This window comes from Propithecus coquereli, unplaced genomic scaffold (assembly GCF_000956105.1).
Source record: "Propithecus coquereli isolate 6110/MARCELLA unplaced genomic scaffold, Pcoq_1.0 Scaffold563, whole genome shotgun sequence".
NCBI lineage: Eukaryota > Metazoa > Chordata > Mammalia > Primates > Indriidae > Propithecus > Propithecus coquereli.
The window spans coordinates 550,954-576,955 of NW_012151541.1; the positions used below are offsets into that span (position 1 = coordinate 550,954).

General features: G+C 51.8%; 1 protein-coding gene across 4 annotated transcripts; it reads left to right on the forward strand.

The window, feature by feature from the left end:
- The first annotated feature begins 2,055 nt into the window (after positions 1 to 2,055).
- Positions 2,056 to 25,420, forward strand: SLC41A1 (solute carrier family 41 (magnesium transporter), member 1). Of its 4 annotated transcripts, none has more exons than XM_012657872.1 (11): positions 2,056 to 2,101; positions 4,697 to 5,722; positions 13,995 to 14,102; positions 15,215 to 15,286; positions 15,946 to 16,090; positions 16,207 to 16,353; positions 16,957 to 17,104; positions 17,999 to 18,078; positions 19,184 to 19,318; positions 19,625 to 19,773; positions 22,825 to 25,420. In XM_012657872.1, the coding sequence occupies exons 2-11, from the start codon at positions 5,351 to 5,353 to the stop codon at positions 23,008 to 23,010; spliced, it is 1,542 nt and encodes a 513-aa protein (XP_012513326.1). In that variant the 5' UTR covers positions 2,056 to 2,101; positions 4,697 to 5,350; the 3' UTR covers positions 23,011 to 25,420. The 4 variants fall into 4 exon arrangements, with proteins under 4 accessions (XP_012513326.1, XP_012513328.1, XP_012513325.1 ...); XM_012657871.1 differs by lacking the exon at positions 2,056 to 2,101 and adding an exon at positions 2,603 to 2,987; XM_012657874.1 differs by lacking the exon at positions 4,697 to 5,722 and having other exon boundaries at positions 2,066 to 2,101.
- The last annotated feature ends 582 nt before the right edge of the window (positions 25,421 to 26,002 follow it).

Sequence of the window (26,002 nt, forward strand, 5' to 3'; positions counted from 1 at the left end):
TATACTCATAAAAATATTTGCAATCCCTATAACCAACAAAGGACTCATATCTGAAATATATAAAGAACTACAAAGCAGTAAGATGGAAAGCCTAATAGAAAATGGGAACGATACTTGAACAGATATCCCAATGGCAAATAAATGTATGGAAAGATGGTCAACCTCATTGGTTATCAGGGTGAAACAAATTTAAACTACAATACCACTGTACCCACCAGAAGGGCTATAATTTTTTAATCTTTTTAGATTGACAATACCAACTGTTGATGAGAATGCAGAGCAACTGGAATTCTAAGACACTGCTGGCAGGAGTGTAAATTAACATGAGCACATTGGAAAATTGTTTAGTAGCATTTTCAAAAGCTAAATATATGCCTACCCTATGTCCCAGTAATTCTGTTCTTAGGCATATATCCAATAGACATATAAACATAAGTGTACCAAAGGACATGAACAAAAATGTTACAGCAACCTTATTCATAATAACCCCAAACTGGGAGCAACCTGAAGTTTCATCAACAGAATATTAAATTGCAGTATAATCATTAAATGGCATACTGTACAACAATGAAGATGAATGAGCTACTGCTACCATAATTCTACATGATGTTATAGGTGAGTTTCATAAACAGACACAAAATAATGCCTACTGGATGGTTCCCTTTATATAAAGTTCAATAGGAGGTAAAACTATAGTGTTAGATAGGGGTTACCTTGGGAAAGAAAGGTGAGGTAGTGACTAGAAAGGGATAGAAGGAGGGCTTCTGGGGTGCCAATAATGATCTCATTCTTTACCTAGACAGTAGTTATACAGGTATATTCACTATGTCATAATGTGTTGATCTATACAATTAGGTTTTATGCACTTTCCCAAATGTGTAGTATACTTCAGTTAAACAAAATACCCACAAGAGAACGGAACTGTTTTCAGACGGGTAAAAAAATGGAAGGTGGGAAACGAATGAATAGGAGAGAGGATGAAATTTTATACACAGGTAGCGGAGCTGCAACAAGATTAAATGGGGTCAGAGAGGGGAAGGAACTGTCGAGTGGAGCAGGGCAGAAGTTGTCTGCAGCCCCTGGCTGAAGTATCTCCAGATACATTAAGCCCTAATTCCCGGCCCAACCCTCCACCTCTTATTCACAAACCTGATCTTTCTGAGTGAGGTCTAGTGTTTCCCAGTCTAGCAGCTACCTCTGTTTCCAAACAGAGAAACTCAGTATTTAAAGTCAAAATCGGGATTCTGAGACACTTACATTTACTCTACTAGGTCCCATGAGTCCACAGGCCCTTGATGCAAATGCCGCAGCAGCCGAGCTGAAATAATTCTAGGGATGCTAGATACTATTCCTAGAATATATAAGGGGAATAGGAGGTGCGAGGGGATGGGTTGTGTATGTGTTTTTGTCATCCTTGTCCAAAGAAATGATCCTCTTGGGTTGCTGTGTGTGCTGTTGTGTGCACGCGCCGAAAACTTCATACCTGGAACTGCGTTCTTCTCTCCCCAGGCACATCTCTGCCCCGAACCTCTTCAGGGGTCTGCAGTCACGCTTGAATGCCCCCTGGGCCACTTTCCGGGAGGAAAAGGGCAGGAAGGAAGAACTGGTCACAGGTTCAACCGACAAGAGAGGAAAACCTGGGGGTGGGGGTTCCTTTATGGGGACAGTCACACACCCCTGCACAAAAACATCCCGAAGAGACCTGGTACTGAGTTTGCGTTAGAGAGCTGGAGATACCCCAGGGAGGAAGTGGCAAAAGGCTAGCACGGGAACACCTCTCTTTGATTCCATAAGGTGCGTCAGGGAAAGTTGGATTTCGTTTAGCTTGGGATAGAGACATCTCTCCCCATGCTGCCACCAGGCTCTGTGGGTTAAAGGAAGCGAGGCTCCCCTCCGCCCCGACCTCAGGTGATGCATATGAGACCCCAGCCCTGCCTCTGACCTCTTTTCCCTCCCGCCCGGCCATCTCCACCCCTTTCAAGGCAGGGACTTTATTAAGGCGGGATCCGTCAGGGCTGAGCCATTTGCCGACAGGAACGCGGCATCTGGTGGAAGCGCGAGGTGACCGGCCAGCGGGACAGCCGCTGTATCCAAGAACAAGGTAGGGACGGTTCTGCCTGGGTACTGCGCGCGGGGAAGGAGCGCGCGGATGGCTGCTCGAGCCCGCGGGTCAGAGCGGGCTGGCTCTCCGTACACAGGGACGCTTGCCGGTCTCCTCGAAGGCCGGAGGCTCCGAGGCAGCACTCCAGAGGCCGCAGTGGACGCGCACAGGCGCACACGCCCTTCAAAGGCTCCAGGAGCGCCGGCGCGGCGGCGCGGGCCCGAGGGCGGTGGCCCTGCGCAGTGAGCGCCGGCAGCGGGAACCGCGGGCGGGCGCTGGGACCCGCGCGCTCGCGCGGCGCTGAGCCGGCTCCAGTTCCCGTCACTCCTCGCACGGCGTTTTCCCGGCGCCCCGCCTCCGGGCACGAAGCGAAGGAAAGGGGCCGGGCCGGGGTTGACACCGCCCCCTCCCCAGGTACTGATTGGCTACCGCAGTTGTCCATCCGAGAATCTATTTTTGATGGAGGGGGGGTGCCACCCAGTCTGCCCCAGATCACGTTTGCCACCAGCAGCCAACCAGTTGGGCCCAAGTCCGCGGGCAAGAAGCGATTGGGGGCGAGCGAGCTCGGCCCCCTAGTCCGCCGTCCGGGTCCCCCCAGGCCGGGTCATCCCCTCCCGGCCCGAGGCGGTATATCCTGCCCTCCCCGGCCACCTCCCCCCTCGTGGAAGCGGAGCGCGGCCTCGCTGTAACGCAGAGGCGAAATGTAGCGAGCCGGGTGTCGCGGCTGGACGCTAGCCTTGGCTGGAGGTGTAGGGGGGGCACGCCGGGGGCCGAGGAGGACTGCCGAGGAGGAGTGATGAGAAGAGGCGGTACCCTGCAGCCCCCGAGACCACGGGCCCCTGCTGCCACTCGCCAGGCGCCCCCCTTCCTCCCAAGCGAGGGGCAGGTCAGTCCTGTTGGGTCTGGGGGGGTGGGTGGCGGAGGGCGGGAGTCCTGGCGCGCAGCGCATTTGCTGAGTCTGAGTGGTGGAGAGACTGGGGAGGCCACCCAGCTACTTCTCCCCCTCCCTGGGGTTGGGGATACTAAAACGGATCTTTTTTGTCCCCAACTGGGAGGAGGAGATACGGCGTCTTGGTTCACTTTTTGCTTCTTTCATCCCACGGCCTTAGGCCCATCTGAAGTCTCTTTATTGGGGAGTGGGTGAGGGCCTGGCTTCCCTTCCCGTGAGCCCCCTTTCAGGTTAAGTGGCCTGCCTGGAAGACAGGAGGGAGGTGGGGGTGTCACATTTTAGTGGACTCGGAAACTTTTCTGGCATACGGGTGGTGGACTCAGAGGTTTCCGCCTGCATCTCTGCTGAGAGTCTTTGAAAGAACCACAGTGCTGTGTTTAAGGAGATTGGAAAAGGGAGTCCTGGTGGGTGACCGAGTGGATTTAGAAGGGAACAATTCCCGAGGGCCAGTTACTGGGGTTTGATCCAGCCTTTCCCGAACTGGAGCTAATTGTGTGTGTTTGGAATACTTAAGGACCTGTTCTTCTTACCTGGGGACACTCTCCTTAAATTTATTTTTTACTTGTAAGAGCTATTCTGGCGAAATGGACTTCCATTAGGAATTAGGAACCCTGGGGATTCCTTAGGCAAAGAAAAGTGGAGCCATTACAACTAAAGAGATTCATTTGGGAGCAAGTGCATGTTGGCATATGGCGCTTCGGTTTTGGTTTCTTGGGGGTTATTTCATGGTTACTTTTTGTTTTTAAGACTTCTACTATATCCAACTCTCAGTAACCCTGGGGAACAGGAGCCTTGGTAACTGAAATGTGTGGGTAATAACCAATAGTTTTATCTTCTGCCCCTTCAAACTGAGATAATTCCCTTGTCCTATCTGACAAGCTCACAGGGCCAAGAACGGGCAGAGAAGTAGAGACAGAGGCCTGGATCTGAGTCAGAGTCAGCGTCTGAGCTTTTTGTAACACTGTTGACTCTCAAGGGCAGGAGTGGGTAGGCCTCTGGCTCTTGGCCTTGGTCTGGCAGGCTTACCCCTCTACCCAGGGAGTCCTCCTACTTTTGTTTTGGTTTTGGTTTTTTTTTTCTCGGAGGCTAAGTGTTTGGAGGTCTGGGGGCCTCCACTCAGCGATCAGGTTCTCTCTATTTGCCTTAGGTGGCTGTCTTGTGATGATAAACAATTACCTTCTACAGTGGGGTGGGTGGCTGTGTGGCAGGGAGTTTGCAACTGAATTTATAACTGACCCCTCTGAGAGACTACACTTAAATAATCCTGGATTCTTAATGGACATTCAAGAAGGGATCTCCCCAAGGACATCTCTACCCACCCCAGGTTGCTGAGAAAACAATGCCAAGGTCTCCTACCCAGCATCTTCCCAATCCCAGTCTGGCCACATCTCATTGCTGCAGACCATGGTGGTGATCCCTGTGGGTGGTAGGTTGCTGGTTGGGAGGATGGTGAGGTTCCCAACCTGCTGGACCTCCAGATGTAACAGTGTAGGACTGAGTAATTTTACTGGAAAAAGGGAAGCAACTAGCAAACTCTCTATATAACAAACTCATAACTGCCTTAGGGGGGAATTCTCCCAGTATGAGCTGTCCTTTGCTGTATCATAACATTCTCTTTTTTCTTTTCTTTCTTCTTCCCACATAAGGTGTTCCACACAGATTCTCGTGACTTTAAGGACCAGGGACTTGGGGAGGTACAAGGTCTGCTCAGGAAGGGAGGAAATCTCTGGAGGAGAGGGGAAAGGCCGCAGACACTGCCCTGGGACCAGCAGAGCCTGAGGAGCTGTGGGAAGCTGGAGGAGCCCAGCAAAAGGAGCAGGAGGGAGCCACAGCCCCAGACCAAGGCTGTGTTCCTAAAGATTTGAACTCAAGCTACTTTTGACGAAAGAGGGGCCTCTTCAGAGGGCACCCCAGACTTTGGTTGGGCTCTTCTACTCTGGATGCCCCCTGCTCTGAGGAGCCTGCTGCTGAGAACCAAAGAAGATAAGAGGCCAGACACGTTTCCCCCAAGCACAGAGCTGGTCGGTTGGAGTCAGGCATCTGCACCCCTAGTGGCTGGCTGCTGAGTCTGGTGAGGAGTTTCTTGTTTCCCTCCAGCTCGCGGCTTCAGTGCTTGATGGGGCTGCCTGTTGGTGGATCAGTTTTTGCAGTGCCTGGTAGGAGCGGAGAGCCGTGGGAAGAGGTCCCGCGGCACCCAAGCCTGGGTTCACCCCAAGACTAAGTTCTTTCCCAAGTTAGAGAGGGAGAAAGAAAGCAGGAAAAAAGAGGAAAGTTCTCCCTTCCCCTCCTCCCTGCCTGTCATGTCCTCTAAGTCGGAGCCGAAGGACGTCCACCAGCTGAACGGGACTGGCCCTACTGCCTCTCCTTGCTCTTCCGATGGCCCCGGGCGAGAGCCCTTGGCCGGGACCTCAGAGTTCCTGGGGCCTGATGGGGCTGGGGTAGAGGTGGCGATTGAGTCTCGGGCCAACGCCAAGGGGGTTCGGGAGGAGGACGCCCTGCTGGAGAACGGGAGCCAGAGCAACGAAAGTGACGACGTCAGCACAGACCGTGGCCCCGCACCACCCTCCCCGCTCAAGGAGACCTCCTTCTCCATCGGGCTGCAAGTGCTGTTTCCCTTCCTCCTGGCAGGCTTTGGGACTGTGGCTGCTGGCATGGTGCTGGACATCGTGCAGGTAGGACCTGAGTAGGGCAGCTCTTGACTGTGAGCCCAGGGCCACCTGTGCCTCCTGGGAAACTGCGACTCTTAGAACTTCCTCTCTGCCTCCCTGCTAGAAGCAGCTGCTGCTTCCTGGAATACTGTTTCCCTCTGGATCATGTCCTCGGTTTCTTCTTGGTCTACTTACTTTCTACAGAAACCTTGAGGAAGCCGAGTAGCCCCAGGGAGGTAGTAAGGGCAGTATTGCTTAACAGAAACAGAGTTGGTTTCAGAACTCAAGCTTGGAAGAGGAGAGATGGAGCAGGGTTGTTGCCTGCCATTCCTCCTGGGCATTCCTACCAAGCCCAGCTCAGTAGGAGACGTTTAAATGGGTCTCTTCTTTATGCCTTTTTTTCCCTTCACTTGAGGTTTCAAGGATACCCATAGTAGAAAGCTCAGTTTCAAGCCTCTCCTCCATTCCCCTGCTGGGCAGGAATTTGTTCAGCTGCCAAGAGGGTCTCATATCAAGTGGAAAGGCTCTTAAAGGCATTTTGTGTTGTTTATCTTCCTGTAACCTTGGCACAGTCTCCTTGCAAGATAGGGTGGGCACATGCTATCTGATGCATGATTTGGGGAGTTGGCATAACAAAACCTAAAGTGCTAATTATGTGCCATAAATGGGGACACAATGTAACCAGGTCTGGGCAGAACTGTCTCTCCTCTTTGCTCCTCACCTGTCTTTCATGAACCTGCCCTGAGCAAAGAAGGCTCTTTATTTTTTTATTGTATTTGTTTATTTATTTTTTTGTGGAGATAGGGTCTCGCTATGTTGCTTAGGCTGGTTTCCACCTCTTGGGTTCAAGCAATCCTCCTCCCTTGGCCTCCCAAAGTGCTGGAATTACAGATGTGAGCCACCTCACCCTGCCAAAGATGGTTCTTTATAAGGCTACTGGGTAGAATGAAGGATAAGAGTCAGCAGGACCTGGAAGATAAGAGCCAGGGACATGCTATGTTAGCTCATTGTGAGTTAGGGCTTATGCAGAACCTCCAGGTCCAAGAGATAAAGTTTTGTTTCTAGGTAAAAGTTCTTGAAGCACAGTATGGCACACAGAGCGTTTTGAAGGTGCTGGGTTTATCTAAGTTGATCAGCAGTACGTATCAAATTCCTGCTAAGTGCTGGCTCTGTCCTAGGTACTCAGAGAAATACCAAGGCAGGAGGAGATCTGGCCTTTGCCTTTTGGGACCCCTCAGTGTTCCCTGACCATGACATCTCCCAGAAGGACATGAAGCTCAACATCACTTTCCCTGTGCCAAGCCAACCCTACAAACCATGCATGTAGTGATGTAGAGTCCTGCTTGTAGGTCTCGCCATGCTCGTGTCCCAAGGGACTGAAGGTTGGTGGTTCTCAATGGTTGCTTCTGTAGTGTCCATCTGGACCACTTTGACTTGAGCCCTTCAGGAGAACCTTTGGTTGCTAATGAGAACGGTGTTTGTGTCAAGCCAAAGTGCCTTGCACTGCCTCCCCTCCCTCCAAACCTGTTACCTTAAAGATTGTTCCTACATGGAGGTTAGGAAGCCAGCCCAGAGCTTTGGGTTCCTCCTTCTAGTGGCTGCCCCTCTCCCTAGGGCAGTGAGTGGGGGAGGGGGGGAGGAGAAATGAGATGGGTAGCAGTTTTCTTGCCTTTTCTATCCCTATCCTGCGGCCTTGGTTCATTCTTAGAGTTTTTGAGTTCTGGTTTGGTACCTACAAAGGGTTGCCAAACCAAGATCCACTGGTGAATTGGGAGAAAGTTGTCTTATTTTCTAGATAACAATAATGGTAGTGGGGAAGCATTTTGGAGGCTTTTCTGTAGGCCTATGAGATAGGAACCATTATTGTCTCCATTTCATAGATAGGGAACATATGGCTTAGAGAGATTAGGTAACCTGTCCCTGTTCATCTGACCCCAGAGCCTGTACCACTTACCTCTGTGGCCTTCACTATGGCCCTGGTTCACCAGTTGGTTAAAGACTCTGGGAGGAGCCTGCTCTCTTTGTCTTCCCCTGTAGAGCAGGGTGGACTGGAATCTGGAATAATTGCAGTTATCTTCTGATATAAGCAAGAACAAAAGTTTTTTTGTTTTTTTTTTGAGACAAAGTCTCGCTCTGTTGCCCAGGCTAGAGTGCCATGGTGTCAGCTTAGCTCACAGCAAGCTCAAACTCCTGGGCTCAAGCAATCTTCCTGCCTCAACCTCCGGAGTAGCTGGAACTACAGGCGTGTGCTACCATGACCGGCTAATTTTTTCTATTTTTAGTAGAGACAGGGTTTCCCTCTTGCTCAGGCTGGTCTCGAACTCCTAACCTCGAGCAATCCTCCCGCCTCAGCCTCCCAAAGTGCTAGGATTATAGGCATAAGCCACCACACCCGGCCGAGAACAAAAGTTCTTAGAGGGGGTAGGAAGGGACCCCCCACACACACACATACCCGTACCCATCCCACACACTCAGATTCCAGAGCTGAAAAAGCCCTCTGATGTCTTGCCCCACCCACACCCCACACCCACGAGATGTGGAGCGGCGTAGGTGGGGAAGCTTTGGCGCTGCCCTTGCTATCACACCTAGGGCATCTGGGCTCACCCCACAGCTGGGGGCCAGTTGGTGTTGATGACAATGGCTGGTTTGTCCTTGGCCTCCTCCCCCAGCCTCCCTGCTGCAGCTGGGCTGGAGCAGGCCCTGCTGCTGGCCGTGGTGAGATCGCGGGATGGGGTGGTGCAGAAGGACCAGGGAGATTCTCATTCCACATCCACAGGAGGGAAGGGGGTGCCTGACGGTCTCAGATTCAGGAAGAGCAGGACCATTTCTAAGGATTCACACCTGTATTCCCCCTTCACAAGCTGAGATGGCCTTCAGTGAGACAGAGTCTGGAAGTGCCTGTCACACTGGGCCATCTGGAGGAGTTGGCTGGAGTGTGTCCCCCAGTGTCTCAGAACAAGTGAGCAGAAGTCTGTGTTGGCGGGTGCAGCTGTCCCCTTGGTCCAGGGCCCCCATCTTTCCCCACTGCTACAGAAGACCCAGTCTCTTCCCGAAAGGCCCATTTCTCTCTCCTCTTATCTGCCCTCCGCTCCATCCAACGAGCACCGCAGCCGCTGCAGTGAAATAAGGGGCTGGCCTACAAGCCAAAGGCAGGAGAAGGACAAATGGACCGTGACCTGCTCCAGCTGCCCCCGCCCATGGCCAAAAGTTCCTGCGGCATTTGGGCCCAGTGTTGGCTTCTGAAGGGGCTTGGCATGTGGGAGCCTCTTTGCTGCAGCCGCTTGTGCCCCTGCCCCCAGTTTGGTCCTGGACTGCCACGGGGTGTCTCACTCCCTTTTTCTGCAAGCCCCTGTGAGGACGGGGTGTGCCGGGAGGTAGTGCACCAGTCTTCGCTGGAATCCCCAGCTAGGTTAAGACGGGTGGGATCTCAGGTCCTCATTTTAACTTTCTGCTCACTTGCGAAGGATCTCGAGGAAAATAGACACCTCCTCTCCCTCCCAAATATATCCTCCTCTGGCTTCTCTGCCCTGCGTAGAGGAGTCTATTACAACTACTAGGAAAGTGGGTAGCAAGCATGGCCTTGGGGAAGTGGCGTGGGAAGGAAGCATTCCTCTCATGGCTGGTCTGCTCCCATGGCCACTGGCATTCCTGGGCAGGACACTTGGTTTTGGTCTCACTTGGCCACCCATTTGGCTTTTCCTATCTCTGCCCCTTGCTTGCTGTCAGCGACCCGTTTGCTTTTCTCACTCTTTGTACAGCCTTGTACATCCAGGTGTTGCCCTGAGGCCCTGCTGCTTGGACACCTAGAAGATGCCTCTGGGGAAAGCCTCAGACAGATGAAGGCTGGGGTTACTGTAATCTAATCTAACTCAGTGCTCACCCCAAAAGGTCAACTTCAGCCCAATTTTCCAGGTTCTCCCATAGCCTCGTGCCTAGAGCTTGTATCTGGGAATCTAAATCTTAATGTCTTGATGCCATCTCTTCATGGCTCTGACTTTCTTCCCTGCTGCTACCCTCCTGGAACACAAGGCAGGCGGGGGTCAGTGTAGGAGGCTGGAGGAGGTGAGGGATGCAAGAGGTAGGTTGGAAGGACAAGGAAGAGGTAGCAGCAGGGCCACTGAGATTCAAGACTTAGGGCAATTGCTCTGAATCAGGATTAGTTTTGAGTGTGGGAGAAGTGGTCTCATCCTTCACCCCCAGAATATCAGGGACCAATGAGGCCCCACCCCAAGGATAGAGAAAGAAGAGGAAGAGAGGCTGCATTTCTGAGAAGCAGTGAAAATCCGTAGCTATTTCCCCACCCCTGAGCAAGGCAGCGCTTCCTGGACTGTGCCCATTTTCACCCCCTGCAGAGCAGGAAGGCGTGGGTGGCAGCTTGGCTGGCGGCTTGGCTGACGGGTTTGACTTCAGGGGCAGATACTCCCAGCCAGGATGAACAGGATGGGCCTGAATTACGCCAAAGAAGGAAGAAGAGTTACTCACTGTCTTCCCCTGCTACATCCTACCCACCCCCGGCCCCAGGGCCGCCCCAGTTTCTGGGCTGGGTTCCACATCACCGGCCTCCAGCATCTCTCCCCAGAGTCTTGTGCGTGCCCGCGTGTCAGAGGCTCCCGTCTGAGCTGCATCCTTAAGAGGGTTTTGTGGGTGAAGAAAGTATGTGTGTAGGAATTGGCTACTCTGACTCAAGTGCCAGCCCAGGGCTTTGCTGGGCTGGGGCTCAGGTAGAGTGAGGTTCCAGGCAGCGTTCTATGAGGCTTGGGAAGACTTTTGCATAGGGACTGTTACCGTGACTGCTCCTTCTCCTTGCCTGTCTGTCTCTCATCCCTTTGCTTCTAAAACCCCATACTTTGCAGGTCCTCCTGTAGTTAAAAGGGGAGGGCTAGGCCAGGCGCGGCGGCTCACGCCTGTAATCCTAGCTCTCTGGGAGGCCGAGGCGGGCGGATTGTTTGAGCTCAGGAGTTCGAGACCAGCCTGAGCAAGAGCGAGACCCCGTCTCTACTAAAAGTAGAAAGAAATTAATTGGACAACTAAAAATATATAGAAAAAATTAGCCAGGCATGGTGGCACATGCCTATAGTCCCAGCTACTCAGGAGGCTGAGGCAGGAGGATCGCTTGAGCCCAGGAGTTTGAGGTTGCTGTGAGCTAGGATGACGCCACGGCACTCTGGCCAGGGCAACACAGTGAGACTCTGTCTCAAAAAAAAAAAAAGGGGAGGGCGAGCATGTGTTGGGAGGTGGAGAAATTTGGGGATATAGTGGCAGCCAGAGGAATTTAGCTGAGATTTATACATTTTTTTCCTTAAGTAATAATAAAGACCAGCAATATTTCTTCCAAACAATTCAGGAAGTATTTACTTGCATACGCTTGGAGTATTTCCTTCCAGGCCTTTTCGCTCTACCAGTGTATACACATTACATACGCCTACCTGCAGAACTGGGATTTTCATGGAGCTGGAAGCAGGATGGGTTGGTTGTTTTGGGATAAAGATGGGATACGAGGCTGTGCTCTGAGAGGAGCTTCGAAAGCCCACAGGTGGAGAAGAGGGGAATTCTTCCCATCCCTGGAGCTGCTTGTCCAGTTTGGGAGGAGGGAAGAGGCAAAGCAGCTGGAGGCGGGACTGCAGAGAGCTGGCGCCCAGAGGGGTGCACCAGCATGTCCGAGAGCAGCAGTCCCTGTGTTCCTCCAGGGCAGATGGGACTCCCCGGGGGTGACAAGGGATTCACATCCCTTCAGTGGCAGCGGTGTTTGGAAGGGACTGGCTCTTTCTGTGGCTCCCTGAAAGCTCAACAACTGTGGTTGAGGTGGGAGTGTGTCTCCTCCCCTCATTAGTCCTTGCAGAGGGGCTCCCCTAAAGAGAGTCTTAGGTCCTGGCCAGGCCAGGAGGTCAGACAAGCGTGCGCTCTGGCCCCAGTGAAACAAGGTCCTGTTAGTGCCCCCTTTCTCCACACAAAGAGAACTCTGACAAGGAAAGAGAGGCCCTTGTCTATAGGCACCCAGTGTCCAGCCTCCTCTGGTGCCAGCCCCCTCTGCTAGCCATGCTCATCTTTTTTTTCATTATGGTAAAAAAACATACAACATAAAATTTACTGCCCTGTTTGTAAGTGTGCCGTTCAGTAGTGCTAAGTATAGTCACATGGTTGTGCAACAGATCTCCAGAACTTTTCGTCTTCCCCAGCTGAAACTCTCTACCCATTAAAGGCGAACTCCCCTTTGCCCCTCCCCCTGCCTCTCCTAACCACCCTTCTACTTCCTATCTCTATGAATTTGACCACTTTAGCTACCTCATGTAAGTAGAATCACATAGTGTTTGTCTTGGTGACTGGATTAGTTAGTATAATGTCCTCAAGGACATGTTCATCCATGTTGTGGCATGTGACAGGATTTCCTTCCTTTTTAAAGCTGGGTAGTATTCCATTGCATGTATTTGCCATGTTTTGTTTATTCGTTCATCCAATAGACATGTATTATGTAGCAGTATACGTGGCATACAAATAATATCTTCAAGACCCCGCTTTCCATTCTTTGGATCGAAATCCAAAAGTGGGATTGCCAGATCACGTGGTAGTACTATTTTTAATTTTTTGAGGAATTGCCATACTATTTTTCATAGCAGTTGCACCATTTTACAATCCCACCAATGGTGCACAAGGCTTCCAATCTCCACGTCCTTGCTAACACTTATCATTTTCTGGGTTTTTTTTTTTTTTTTTTGATAGTAGCCTTCCTAATGGGTGGGAGGTGATACCCTGACTGGGGTTTCGATTTGCAGCCTTGCTCATCTTTAACAATAGAGTGTCAGTGCTGGAATCACCTTTAGAAACCATTTGATCTGGCCCCTGAGTTGACCGTTTTACAGTCAGGAGCTTGAGGCACTTGTAACTTGTCTAAGGTCTCCAGCTGGTCTACGCCAGGAGGCATGTTGGGGAGATAGCATGAGCCCCTCCCTACGGTCTCTTGTAGGAGACACACGGCTTTCAGTGCAGGGCCGGTGCCCATCAGAGCACTCTGCCTCCCAACCGCAACACCCAGAACAACCTGCGGACATCTGCCCGGCCACCCGCCCCTCCTGCCTCTCCCAGCCTGGAAGCTGTTTTGTTTTTTGTTTTGTTTTGTTTTTTTTTCAGGCTGGTCAAGTGAAGCAGGGGAGTGGAGAAGGAACAAAGGAATCTGTAACTGGTTGTGATCAATTAGTTGTAAGCACCACTGCACTCAGACCATCCTGGAGGCTTTTCATTTTTAAAATAAGTAAAGGAAACCGCATTGCCAATCAAGCCAGGGAAGGAGACAAAAATCCCAGCTTTTTTTTTTTTTTTTTTGCAGATCCTCCGTTTCAGTTGCAACTAAAGGAGTTTTCAAATAGCCAGTCCCAGATCCTACATATTTTCAAACTCTTAGCACTAACTAGTATGATACTCCCTGAACCTTGGTTTCCTCATTTACAAAATGAGAATAAAAATAGCTCCTGTCTCATTGGGTTGTTGAGATGGGTAAATGAGGAAATCCGTGTAGAGCGCTTAGCCTAGCAGATAGTTAGTACTTAATAGATGGTGACCGAGGAAACTGGTGGGAGAGCCAGGGCCGACTGTCTGGAGTCTAGAACCCATGTCTCCTGGCTCCCAGTCCGGGGCTCTTCCTACCGAGTTCCGCTTGCTTCTGCTAGCTGAGAGACTGGGGCAGGTGTGTGGGGTGAGGGAGTGCAGAAGGAAACAAGCATTCTGAGGTTTGGGGGCCACAGTCTCAATCCCGAGCCTGTTGAGGAGAATTGCTGTGGCCCAAGGCCCTTGGAGATGGAAACCAAACAAACTCTCTAATGTCAGCCCAGCCCCAGCCCCGCGGAGCCCAGCGCTCCACAGCTGAGACAACACCACCTGAGGTTGAGGCCACAGAGCAACTGGACTAAAGGCAAAGGGGCCGGGGATTGTGATTTGAGGGGGGATTGCCAAGGAGTTCTGGGGTGTAGGGCAGCCTGGGGAAGCTCAGCTGTGTGGGTTCCCCCCCACCCTCCCCACCGGCTCCAGGAAAGCAGGCAGAGGAAGTAGAGCTGGGCTAGGGGTCTCGTGACTGGCAGAGACCCTCTCCATCTCCCCTGTTCCAGGTGGCAGGAAGGGGGGCTGCATTGTTTGGAGAACTGTGGGCTTGGTTTGGTTCCAGGGTTCTTGGAGGAGAGGTGGCTGGCGTGCTCACTCCCTGCTGACTCCATTTCCTTGTCAAGCCCCTGATCCCAGACTCTGTCTTGAACCTCAATGCCAGCCCTTTGGGACACTGAAATTCCTGGGTTCTGTTTTCACCTTGTAGCACTGGGAAGTCTTCCAGAAGGTGACAGAGGTCTTTATTCTGGTGCCTGCGCTGCTGGGGCTCAAGGGGAACCTGGAAATGACCCTGGCATCAAGGCTTTCGACCGCAGTGAGTGTCCTGGCTAAGAGGAGGGGGGCACAGGGAGGACGCTGGGCGGCACAGAGCCAGAGACTGGGCGATCGCTACAGGCCCTTCTCCATTGCCCAGGGCCTGGAGCGTGGGCTGGGGTGAGAAGCGGGGGCCTGGCTGGGCAGGTGTAGGGAGATCCCCGGCTGGGTGTCCTGCGCCTGGGCAGAGGCTCCCTGCCCAGAGTGGTTCCCAGGCTTGGTTTCTGGATGTCCCAGCCGTCCCTGGACTCCTGCCCCACCCCCTGCTTCACAACCCGCCTCGTGACTGTTTGTGCAGCTTTGACAGGCAGGCATCATGCTGGTTCCTCCACCCGCACAGATGGGGGCCTTCTCTGATCTCCAGCCCTGCTCTGCAGCTGGGCAGGAGCAGAGCCAGGCCCTCCCAGCCCCCTCCCATCCCATTCCCTTTCCCCGTGGCAGCTTGTTCTTCTTTAAGGTAGTAGACAGGGAGGGGCTGCTCGTCACTCCCACCTCCCACTACCGTTAGATCAGCCATGATGAGTCAGGAACTGAACCAGATACAGCACCCTGGGATGGGAGGCAGTAAAACTCAGGAGGCCAGGAATGTCCCTGTATAGCCAAGAGTCTAGAGAAGGCAGGGGGAAGAAGTGGCAGCCAGTTTAACCCACCCCAACTTGGCCCACCCTACTCCTGGGCCATGCCACCCACTCCTTCCCAAACACTCTTACAACCTTGTTTATGTGCCAGCAGCTGACCTTTCCTTCCCTGGGATAGCAAGCTGGCTTCAGAGTTAGGGATTGAGTCACCCTGACCCATGCGGGAATGGGCTGCCCAGATAAGCAGGGCAGAGGATGGAATCTGCCTCTGCTTAGCGGGTTTCCTGAGAGGAGAGAAGAGGGGGCTGCCTTGGGAGCCCCCTCACACCCCCACCCAGCTGCAGGAGCTCAGCTTTAGCTCCTTCCCTCTCAGCCCAGCACCCCTGATCATACTTTACTTCTCCAGGACTTTCACATCCTGGTCCCAGAGTCTTAGGCCACATGTACTGCTTACTGATCCAGGCAGGGGCCTGACGAAGGGAGCTACAGGCCTTTTCCAACCTGGAGCTCCAGCCCTTTGCCCTCCCTCTCCCAGGCCAACATCGGACACATGGACACACCCAAGGAGCTCTGGCGGATGATCACTGGGAACATGGCCCTCATCCAGGTAAGAAGGCAGGCACCAGAGAGGGTGGACTAAGCGTCCCCCTTAGTCAGGAATCTCTGGAAGGCTTAGGTCAGCCCCAGCTGGCTCCTGAGTGAATCCCCAGCAGCCTGCTGAGTTGGACTCTCCCAAGGTAGCTCTAGGAGGTAACCAGGTCACCCAGGAAAACAGCCAAGATGGGGAGGGGCTCAGCACTGCCCACGTCAGTTCTCAGTTCCTGGTGGCACAGGGGCCTCTGAGTGCCCACAGATCCCGGCAGTACAAGCAGACTCAGGAGTGCTGAAGTGTCCTGTGCCGCTGCTATCCCACCTGCCCATGAGGCCACTCAGGTTCCAGACAGGAAATCTTCCCTCTTGAGCCGCAGGCCTTGAGTCTGGACCGAAGTCTCCGGCTGTGTTGAACCTCCCTCCCATCCCCAGAGGAACGCTCATTCAGCCAGTAACATGTCCTGGGCTCCCGCAGGGTGCACTGCCCGGTACTAGTGTCTGGTGTGAAACTAAATAAATAAAGACATCCATCCAGCCTGCAAGGACTGGACGGTCCAGTCCAGCCTGCCTCCTGGGGCTGCTGAGGGCCAGGAAGAGGTCTGCCCAAGTGCTCAGTGACCTCATCTAAGAAGCTCGCCGCTCCTGGGTTCTGCAAGTTACCGCTCCTCTCCTCAGGTGCAGGCCACGGTGGTGGGCTTCCTGGCATCCATCGCAGCCGTCGTCTTTGGCTGGATCCCTGATGGCCACTTCAGTATCCCGCATGCCTTCCTGCTCTGTGCTAGCAGCGTGGCCACAGCCTTCATTGCCTCCCTGGTACTGGGTAAGGAAGGGGGGTGCTCAGAGGAGTAAGGAGGGCTGCCCCAGAGGTGTTGACTGCACCTGACACCTCCTTTATCTCTTCTCACCCTCCTGGCCCCTCCTCCCCTTCCTCACCAGGTATGATCATGATCGGAGTCATCATTGGCTCTCGCAAGATTGGGATCAACCCAGACAACGTGGCCACACCCATTGCTGCCAGCCTGGGCGACCTCATCACCTTGGCGCTGCTCTCAGGCATCAGCTGGGGACTCTACCTGGAACTGAGTGAGCCACCAGGAGTGTGGCTTGGGTGGACCCCTGGGCGGGATGGGGAGAGATGGTAGTAGTTTTGCAAATGTGCAGGGATTTCTTCTGTGTTCTTAACTATTTGGTTTGAACACAGGTTGTGATAACTCCTGATCTTAGGTGAGGCTAAGTACTGATCTCAAACTCATGCAGGCGGCAGGGGCAGCGGGGAAGTATTAGAAATATATTCCTGTTTAGTCCTGTGGATTCTTGCTTCCCTTGGAGGGGTGAGGCGGAGAGGGTAAAGGAAAGGAACTGAAGGCTGGAATCTGCTTGCAAGATGAAGGAAGGGATGGGAGATAGTGATTTCTGGGATCACATCAAGAGACCTAGCATCTGGTCCCTGCCTGTGATAAATTCAGTACCTGGGTAGCTCTCTACCTTGGTTTCCTCTTCTTAAAATGAAAAAGGCTGGCCACACCTACCTCCTGGACTTACAGTGAAGATCAAATGAGGTAATAGGTTTACAGGCATTTAGTATAGTATTGCTCTTGATCTGTCGGGACATTTGCAGGCTCAGCCAGGAGGAAGCTGGAAGAGGGGAGCCACAATGCTCATCTCTTCTGATCTCTGCCCTCTCAGATCACTGGAGATACATCTACCCCCTGGTGTGTGCCTTCTTTGTGGCCCTGCTGCCTGTCTGGGTGGTGCTGGCCCGACAGAGCCCAGCCACGAGGGAGGTGTTGTACTCGGGCTGGGAGCCTGTCATCATTGCCATGGCCATCAGCAGGTAGGCTCAGGCCCTGAGTACATACCCCCGCCCCACCCCCACCCTGTCACAGACTCCCTTTTAAGCCCTGGAGAGAGAGGCTGTGGGTGAGACCCTAGAAATGTATTCAGTAGTGTATTAGCCACATTCCCTTCTGTTGCAAGTGAGAGAAACCATCTGAATTGGGTTTCATTCCAAAGCAGAATGTATTGGCCTAGAAAACCAAAAGGGAACAGCTGGATTTGGGAACATACGTAATATCAGGGTCCCAGTACTGTCCCCCTCTCAGCTCTACTTTTCTTTCTGATGGCCTGCAGTCCAGGTTAGTGTTTTTCTTAGTCCTACCAATTCCAGTCGAAAGAGAGAGATCCTTCTCCCCACAGTTCCAGAGTCCCGGAATAGCTTCACTGGTTCTCATCTGGTCACATAACTATCCCTGAATCAATCACTGTTGCCTTGGGGATGCGATACTCTGATTGGATGGGCCTGGAGCCCAGCCATCATTGAAGCAATGTCACCTGAGCCCCAGTGACTGAGCCTGGGAGAGGACGTTCCCTGGAGAGGAGTCCAGTGCTGTCACCAGAAAGGGAAGTAGATGCTGAGCAGGCAGAACAATAGAGGTCCTCCCAAGCAGGTGGTCCTGTGGGAAGCTCTTCTAGCCAACTTGGAGGGTGGGTATAGGAGGCGGCTGCCCGACCCAGCACCACCAGCTTGTCCTGTGGGCACCGTGCCAAGTCAGAATTTTATGAGCAGCACCTGGTTCTGACAAGGAAGGCCAGGACTAGAAAATAAGGAACTCCTGGGAGCTATCATGCTTCCTTCCCTTCCCAAAGCTAGCTCCTGTACCCCTCATCACAGAAACCAGAGCAGAACCCTTCATTGATCTTTATGTCCTTTGTCTTTGTGTCTCTGTAGTGTGGGAGGCCTCATCCTGGACAAGACTGTCTCAGATCCCAACTTTGCGGGGATGGCTGTCTTCACGCCTGTGATTAATGGTGAGGTCTTGGCATCAGCTTCCAGGGGGAAAAGGAGAAGACTTAGGGGGTTGGTTTCTGTATCAGCCAGGGTCCAAGCAGGCAAGAGAATCCAGCTCAGATAGTTTAAGACTTTAGTGAAGGGACTGCTTATGGAGGTGGGAGCGGGGTAAAAGGACGAACAAGGGATGTTGAGGCACCCAGAAATTAGCAACAGCGGGAAGCCTTTAGTCCTGAAGGGTCCAGTGGAGTGTCTTAGTCCATTATTTGTTGCTATAATAGCATACTTGAAACTAAGTAATTTATAAAGAAGAGAGGTTTATTTAGCTCATGGTTCTGAAGGCTGGGAAGTTCAAGATGAGGTGGCTGCATCTGGTGGGGCCCTCATGCTGCATCCAAACATGGTCAGCCACTGCCAAACGGCAGAGAAATACCTGATTTCTCCCTCCCCCCGCCACCCTCTGATTGCCTGCTGGTGGCTCCCATTGAACAAACCCAGGTGGAAGCAGCCAGCAAGGGAGGCTGGGTGATTCAGTCTGTAGAAGTCAGTCCCCTAGGGCTCAGAGCAAGCCTTAGAAGAGCAGAGACCAGATTAGGGTATGAGCGCAAACAGAATAATCAGCACAGTTTCAGGGACAGATACTGGATTCCAGAGTTTGGAGCTCAAACCTGACGCTTGAAACTGTTACTGGAACCAGCACATGAGCGTTGGGTGCTTGGGTCTGCCCGGAGCACTGGAGAGGGGTGAGGCAAGGCAGGGCTTTGTCCCCTTGGCTGTGTAGGAAGGCAGGTGCACACGCCGTGCTGGTTGAAAAGTCAGGCTTTCTGAGTCTGCAGATCTGCCTATGTCCTTTCCAGCACTCTCACAGCCGTGCCAGGGGCACATGGGACTGCCACGTCTCCATAGAAGGGAGGATGGAGGAGCCTGGAAGAGTCCCCTGGAGGTGGGGGTGTCTTTGTCTTCCTTCTTAGTGCCTCACTCTTCTCTTGGGGACTGGTGAATGGGTGATGCCCACACGGACCCTAAATGAAGACAGAGGACAGTGCCTCCAAGATAAAAAGACAAAGAACGAGATCTTTCCTTCCCACTGCTCCCCTGTGTCTAAGCCCTTATATGTCTCTGCAGGTGTTGGGGGCAATCTGGTGGCAGTGCAGGCCAGCCGCATCTCCACCTTCCTGCACATGAATGGGATGCCAGGGGAGAACTCCGAGCAAGCTCCTCGCCGCTGTCCCAGTCCTTGTACCACCTTCTTCAGTCCTGGTAATGCTCAGCCTCCCAGGCCCATTCCAGCCCTGGAGGGAGGGGGCCTCCAATCAGTGAACCTCACTTAAGAAACAGCCGGGGCCCAGATGCACAGCTCTCCTTCTCTACTGGGCTGTGCCGGCTGTTCTGAAGGCACGACGGGTATCTTTTCCTGGGACCCCCTCAGGCTAAAGACCACTGGCTGGAGAGGTAGAAATAGGTGTCCGCTGCCTCGGGGTATGGTGCAGTCCCTCCTCACTTTGAAAGGCCTTCCGGGCCCAGGGCTCCTCCTCTCCTCTCACGCCCTCTCTTCCCTGGTCCCAGATGTGAATTCTCGCTCGGCCCGGGTCCTCTTCCTCCTCGTGGTCCCAGGACACCTGGTGTTCCTCTACACCATCAGCTGTATGCAGGGCGGGCACACCACCCTCACACTCATCTTCATCATCTTCTATATGACAGCTGCACTGCTCCAGGTACGGACTGGCAGGAGCAGGGCTATGGGGAGGCGCTGGGATGCCCTACAGGGATGGGAGAGGAGGCCCAGGCTGTATCATCGGATGCTCTGCCACCTCTCTCTGTGTGTCAGGGCTGCTGATAAACACTGGACGGGGCTCAGGAGAACAGACAGGTTCCAGCAGTTACTCACATGCTGTGTGACTTTGACCCAGTTATTGTACTTCTCAGCCTTGGTGATATTTATAAATTGAGAGGAATGAACCAGAAGTGGTGGTTTCAGGCAGGTGGTTGTAGGATGCTGAGCAGGTGGGCCTTGGGTGCCACCCCCACTGGCCTGGCCACAGAGCTCCATTTGGCTCTGTTTTGCATGCTGGGCTTCCTCGGGAAATTTCATTTGCGTAAAGGGGTCCACAGTGTGAAAAAGTATCTAAACCACTGCACTGGATAATCTCTGTAGGATCCCGTCTGGCCTTGCCATTTTGTGACACCGTGACACTTTCTCCCTTCTTGTATTCTTACATTTTTTAAACTTTTTATTTCGAAATAATTATAGATTCACAAAAAGTTCAAAAAAAAAAAAAAAAAAAGTGCAGGGATCCCATATACTCTTCACCTAATTTTTGCTGTTGGTAACATCTTACATAGCTATAGTATGATATCAAAACCAGGAAATTAGCATTGGTACAATTCACAGTACTTATTTAGATTATAGCAGCTTTACATGCACTGTGTGTGTGTGTGTGTAGTTACATGCCGTTTTATCACAAGTGTAGGAGATTGGTGTGACCACTGCTGTAATCAAATTATAGAAAACTATCACCGCAAGGCCCCCATGTGCTACCACTCTGTGGCCACACCCACCCTTATTATTGCATTTTAAATTTGTATAGACTTGTTTTTTGAATAGATAACAGTCACATAGTTCAAAAATATTTTCAGGTTCATACTCACAGTGCAACCTCAGTGAAACGTCTTCTCTGCCGTCTTCTTCCCGGCCATCCAGTGTTCTCCTTCACAGGCCATCAGTGTTACCCATTCCTGTGTGTCCTTCAGCCTTACTCTGAACTTACACAAGCAAACAGATACATTTTTCTTATTTTCCTCCCTTCGTTACACACATGTAGGACACTGTACACACACAACTGTCTGCACCCTGCCTTTTTCACTTAACAGTTTGTCTTAGAGGTCATTCCATATTAATATGTAACGAGAAGAACACCCTGATTTTTTATGGCTGCATTCTATTCTCTTACAGACGTTCCCTAATTTTATTTAACCAGTCTCGTATTGATGAACACTTATCCCTCCACCCCCCTCACCCCCAGCTTTAGAAAGGTTGTATCAGGACATCTTGGCAAGGGCTGGGCTGAGAATCAGCCATATGCTGTTGCCCTGCAGCAATTAGCCAGGTCCCCACGTTCCCTTCCGAGTGGGCTCAAGGGCAGCACGTGGCGGGAAAGGGCAGGGGGTGGGCAGGCCGAAGGTCTGTGGTGGAGGTTTTCAACTCGTCCCTTGGCCTGGGTTGGGAAGGAAAACCTTGGCTCCATTACCTACTATGAATACCCCGGGGGACACTCTCACTTCCGTTTTCTTCTCTAGATCAGCAGAGGGTCACAGTGTGGCACGTGATGCCTTCTAAAGGTTCTCCCTGATCCGTTTGCCACCTCCTCCCATCCATGTGTCCTGGGACCAGCTCAGGTGGCTAGAATGTGAGGACAGCTGCTGCTGTTCCCTTCCTGGGGCATGTCCCGAAGGCCTCCTGGCCACACTCTGTTTGGGATTCTTCTGCAGCTGCTGGAAAGGGTGTGAAGTTATGCAGGGGGTGGCCTCACAGAGGGCCAAGGCCGTGGGAGTACAGAGCAGCTGTGTGCAGGGCAAGGGGGAATGTGAAGGGTGCTGGAACTGTAACCTCTGGCTTCCTTGGAGAGAGGACAGAAAAGCAACCAAGTTTGCCTTAAAATAGGTGTCAGTTCTGGCTTCTGGATCCATTAAGGGCTCTGGTTCCTGCATCTCGGCCCCTTAGGGCAAAATTTTCATACCACACTATTTGCAACATACAATCAAGAGTAAAACCTCCCAAATGACTATGCTGGAGCTTAACCATTGGACACCGTTTCATTCTCACGCAGATACAGTCATTTAGGGAGCCCAAGTGTCAAGCACTGTGCAGATTATAGAAGATGCAGGACCTGCTGTACCATAGTGTTCTAGATCAAGTGCATCTCCAACTTAAAAGTGCATGTGAATCTTGTTAAAATGCAGATTCTGATTTCAGGCCCAGAGTAGGCCTGAGATTCTGCATTTCTAACAAGCTTCCAGCTGTTGTTGATGCTACCTACTGGTCCTGGGCCACTAGCAAGATTCTGATCCAGATCATTCTTAATTATCTGTAGTAATAGAAGGTAAGCAAGAGCACAGATAAATCACAGCAGCAGGTAATCTAAAATGCATTTTGAATCAGTATGCATTATTAGCTGACTTACTCACAATTCTATTTTATTAGGACTCACGTTAAAATAAACTTGCATTCTTTGAGCCCACAACAGCAGAATGGAAAGAGTCAGGAGAAAGCCAGCTTGGGATAATCAACTATTACTGAGACAACTGTGCCAGCAGCAGCTTCAAACACTGTCCTTAGCCCACTCTGCCTAAAGAAGAAATCCCTTTAGGGAAAGGTGACTGCAACACCAGGCTCTGGGAGAGGCCAGCAGGGCAGGAATTGGAGTGACTCAAGAACGAAGCAACCCAGAATTAGAGTCAAGAGGGCTGAATTCCTGCAACAAGTAGGGTTTAAATTAGGAAGCCCCTTCCTTGGTAAATTTGGGAGCAGAACGTAATGCCGACGTGGGTGACTCCAGGTAGTAATAACGTCTTCCCCTCTAAAGAGCCCTTTTGCCTATTGTCTGCTCAGGTTGGTAATTGTGGGATAGAAAGAGGAAGATAAAAGATAATGACTGCAGCTAGCCAAGCCTCGCGCTGCACTGAACGGGAATAGGTCTGATCGCGTGGCCTCTGGCTCCCCCTGGAGAGAGGGGGTGGCTGCAGGCTGGGCCCTTCTGTCTCTCCAGGTGCTGATTCTCCTCTACATCGCAGACTGGATGGTGCACTGGATGTGGGGCCGGGGCCTGGACCCAGACAACTTCTCCATCCCATACTTGACTGCGCTGGGGGACCTGCTTGGCACAGGGCTCCTGGCACTCAGCTTCCATATCCTCTGGCTCATCGGGGACCGAGACACGGATGTTGGGGACTAGCTTGGTCACTCAACCTTCTCCCCATCCCTCTGCACTTTCTATTTGAAATTTTTCTTTTGTTCCCTTGTCCCTACCCCACCCCACACTCCCACCTCTTTCTAGGACTTCACTTTGATACCAAGTTCTCATTATTTTCAATGGGAATTTTTATACATTGAGCCAAGTTTATATAGCAAGAATTCAGGAGGGACAGATGGACTGAGATAAGCAGTACAAGTAGATTTTTGAGACAATCACCAAGTGCAATTTCATGGTGGGTGCCTCCAGGTGAGGTGGATTGGGGCGGGGGGCTTTTGTCTGGGGTCTGGGGACATTTGGTTTGGGTTTAGCAACCTCAGTCGTGGTCCTAATGAGAAACCCTTTGTGAGTGGGTTTTGGTTTTTGGTTTTTTCTTTTTCTTGGTCGAACAGAGGAATAAGTAACACTCCCAAACACACACACACGTTTTTGTAGACATAGACCAACTTCAAAGCCCTGGGCAGGAGACAGCCACTCCAACCCCTCCCCACCCCTCAATAATCCCAGCCCTATTCTCTGCCCTCTGGACCTAGGCCCTTCTGCTCTCAGAAAGACTAAGGTGGAGTGACCATGCATTTTGTGCCCATGCCTCTTACCCGATTGCCTGGTCAACATCACTAATCCCTCTCTCTGATCTTTTTCAGTTAGTTATCACATCCAGGAAGAAATGAACAATGGCCTCACTCCCTGTTGACCCATGTCCACCCATAGGTTTCCCAAAACTCGCATTCTTCCTGGGCCCAGAGGACTGATTCTTTGTCTCCATCCAACCTTTATCTCTAATTGTCTCCAAGCACTACCTTCCCCAGAGCTCACCAGGTTGGGTTCTGAGATTAGGGGCATCATGGGTATCTGGAGAGGGATTTGGAGGTTGAGGGCAACCAAGGGTGTTTCATTGCTGCTGTTTCTCCTGAGGACATAATCATGTGGTCACCTTGGACTCTGTCACTTCCTAAAATCAGTCATCCTATCGTGCCGTGAAGGTCAATTTTCCTCCTCTTGGCTTCTGCCCACAGTCATCATTCATTCATTCATTCATTCACTCATTCAACAAATACGCAGCCTCCCCAGGATGAGCTCTTCTGCAGCATGATCTGAAACATTCATTGAATTATATTTATTGCGTGCCTACTACGTGTTAGGTACTATGCCAGGCACTGACTAGCCAGTGGTAAGGGAAACACAGCTCTAACCGCCCCTCATTCCCCAGGTTACAAAGGCCATCTGCCCCTTTCAGTCTGGCAGACAGAGTTTCCTCATTGTAAGTATTCTCGTCTACTTCACCAACCCGGGTTGTGCCTATCTCTCCTGCCTAGATCCCAACTCTGCAGAGCTGACCACAGCTAGAGCCACCAGCCCCATCGCCCAGCCAGTGTTCGTTTCCCTAAACTGCCCTTCCTCCCCTTCCCTTCCCTCCACTCCTCCTCACCAAGCACCCAAAAGAGGATTTAGAACTAGCAAGCTGGACATCCAACTGGTTGCTTCTACTTTTCTCTGCCTAGCACAAAATTGGGAGAAAACTGGAGCCTCTGCCTCTTCCCCACACATTGCTCTGAACAGCTCAGAAATCTGTCCACACTCACACATGTACGAATCTGGGCATTTGGGTGTAGGCTTTTCTAGCCTCCCAGAAGCCTCCCCATAAGCCCTCGCCTCTGTAGCCCACCTCCAAGGGAAGGCTTAGGCAATGACCCTGTTTCTGCCAACACCATGCCTTATCCCGGGAACTTGCTCTAGTCTCCAGAGATTCTTCTCTCCCTCCATGTCTACCCAGGCCACCTTCTGGAATCATAGAACCTTAGAATTGGAAGGAATTGTAGAGATTATCTAGTTGGAGTTGTGTCCAACAGAGCTCATTAACACCAGCCTGGGCTTGTTTTTACTCTTCCTTCTGGACTTCTTTCCTCTTCATCTTCTTTTCCACCTCAAAACATACTCGCACACAGACTCTCCTTGTACAGGCACCAAACCGACTCCTCTGCCCCCGAGGCTGTGCCCCTGTGACCTCCAGCCACCCCTGCCCCAATCATTCACTCCTTCCTCATCTCGAGAGTTCAGCCAGGGAGTCCTGGAAGACTCTGGAGCGTCTGCCTAAAAATAGGAAAGATAGGCATGCCCCAGGCCCTGAGCGTGTGAGCAGAGGAGGACTGTGGGGTGAGAGGGAAAGACAATGAAGTTGACTTTCATGAAAGATTTCTTTTCCCCTGATTGCACCAACTGCGTGTACTTTTTGGCCTGGCTGTAAGGAGCAATATTGGTTTACTCTTGTATCCTTAAAAAGTTACAGAACTGTGTCTTAAGAGAATTATTTATAGTTACTATAACTGAATTGACAAATGTCAACTTAACTGATAAATTATATTTGGTAAAATAAAGAGGACGTTTATTTAGATGGTTGGTGGTTCCTGTGTGGCTCATCAAAAAGCAGCTTCAGCTTTCTTCTTGGGCCCCTCTGGAGTCCCACCTTCTCCTCACTCAGAAGCAGAAAGGGGCCTAAGGGTGACAAGAAGTGAAACATCTCTTAAATACAGAGATTCTATAACAGAAAACACACATCCGGGCTGGGTGTGGCGGCTCACGCCTCTAATCCTAGCACTTTGTGAGGCCAAGGTGGGAGGATCGCTTGAGGACAGGAGTTCGAGACCAGCCTGAGCAGAAGTGAGACCGTGTCTCTACTAAAAATAGAAAAATTAGCCGGGCGGCATGGTGGCGCATGCCTGTGGTCAGGAGCTTCTCAGTCACCGCTACTCAGGAGGCTGAGGCAGGAGGATCACTTGAGCCCAGGAGTTGGAGGCTGCAGTGAGCTATGATGACACCACAATACCCAGGGTGACAGAGTGAGACCTGTCTCAAAAAACAAAACAAAAAAACCCACATCAATCATTTATTGAGAAACAATCAGTGGTGTTCTGGGGCATATTCCAGGAGCCAGATGCAGGGTCCTTACTCTCAAGGTTATACTCTGGTCTCCACT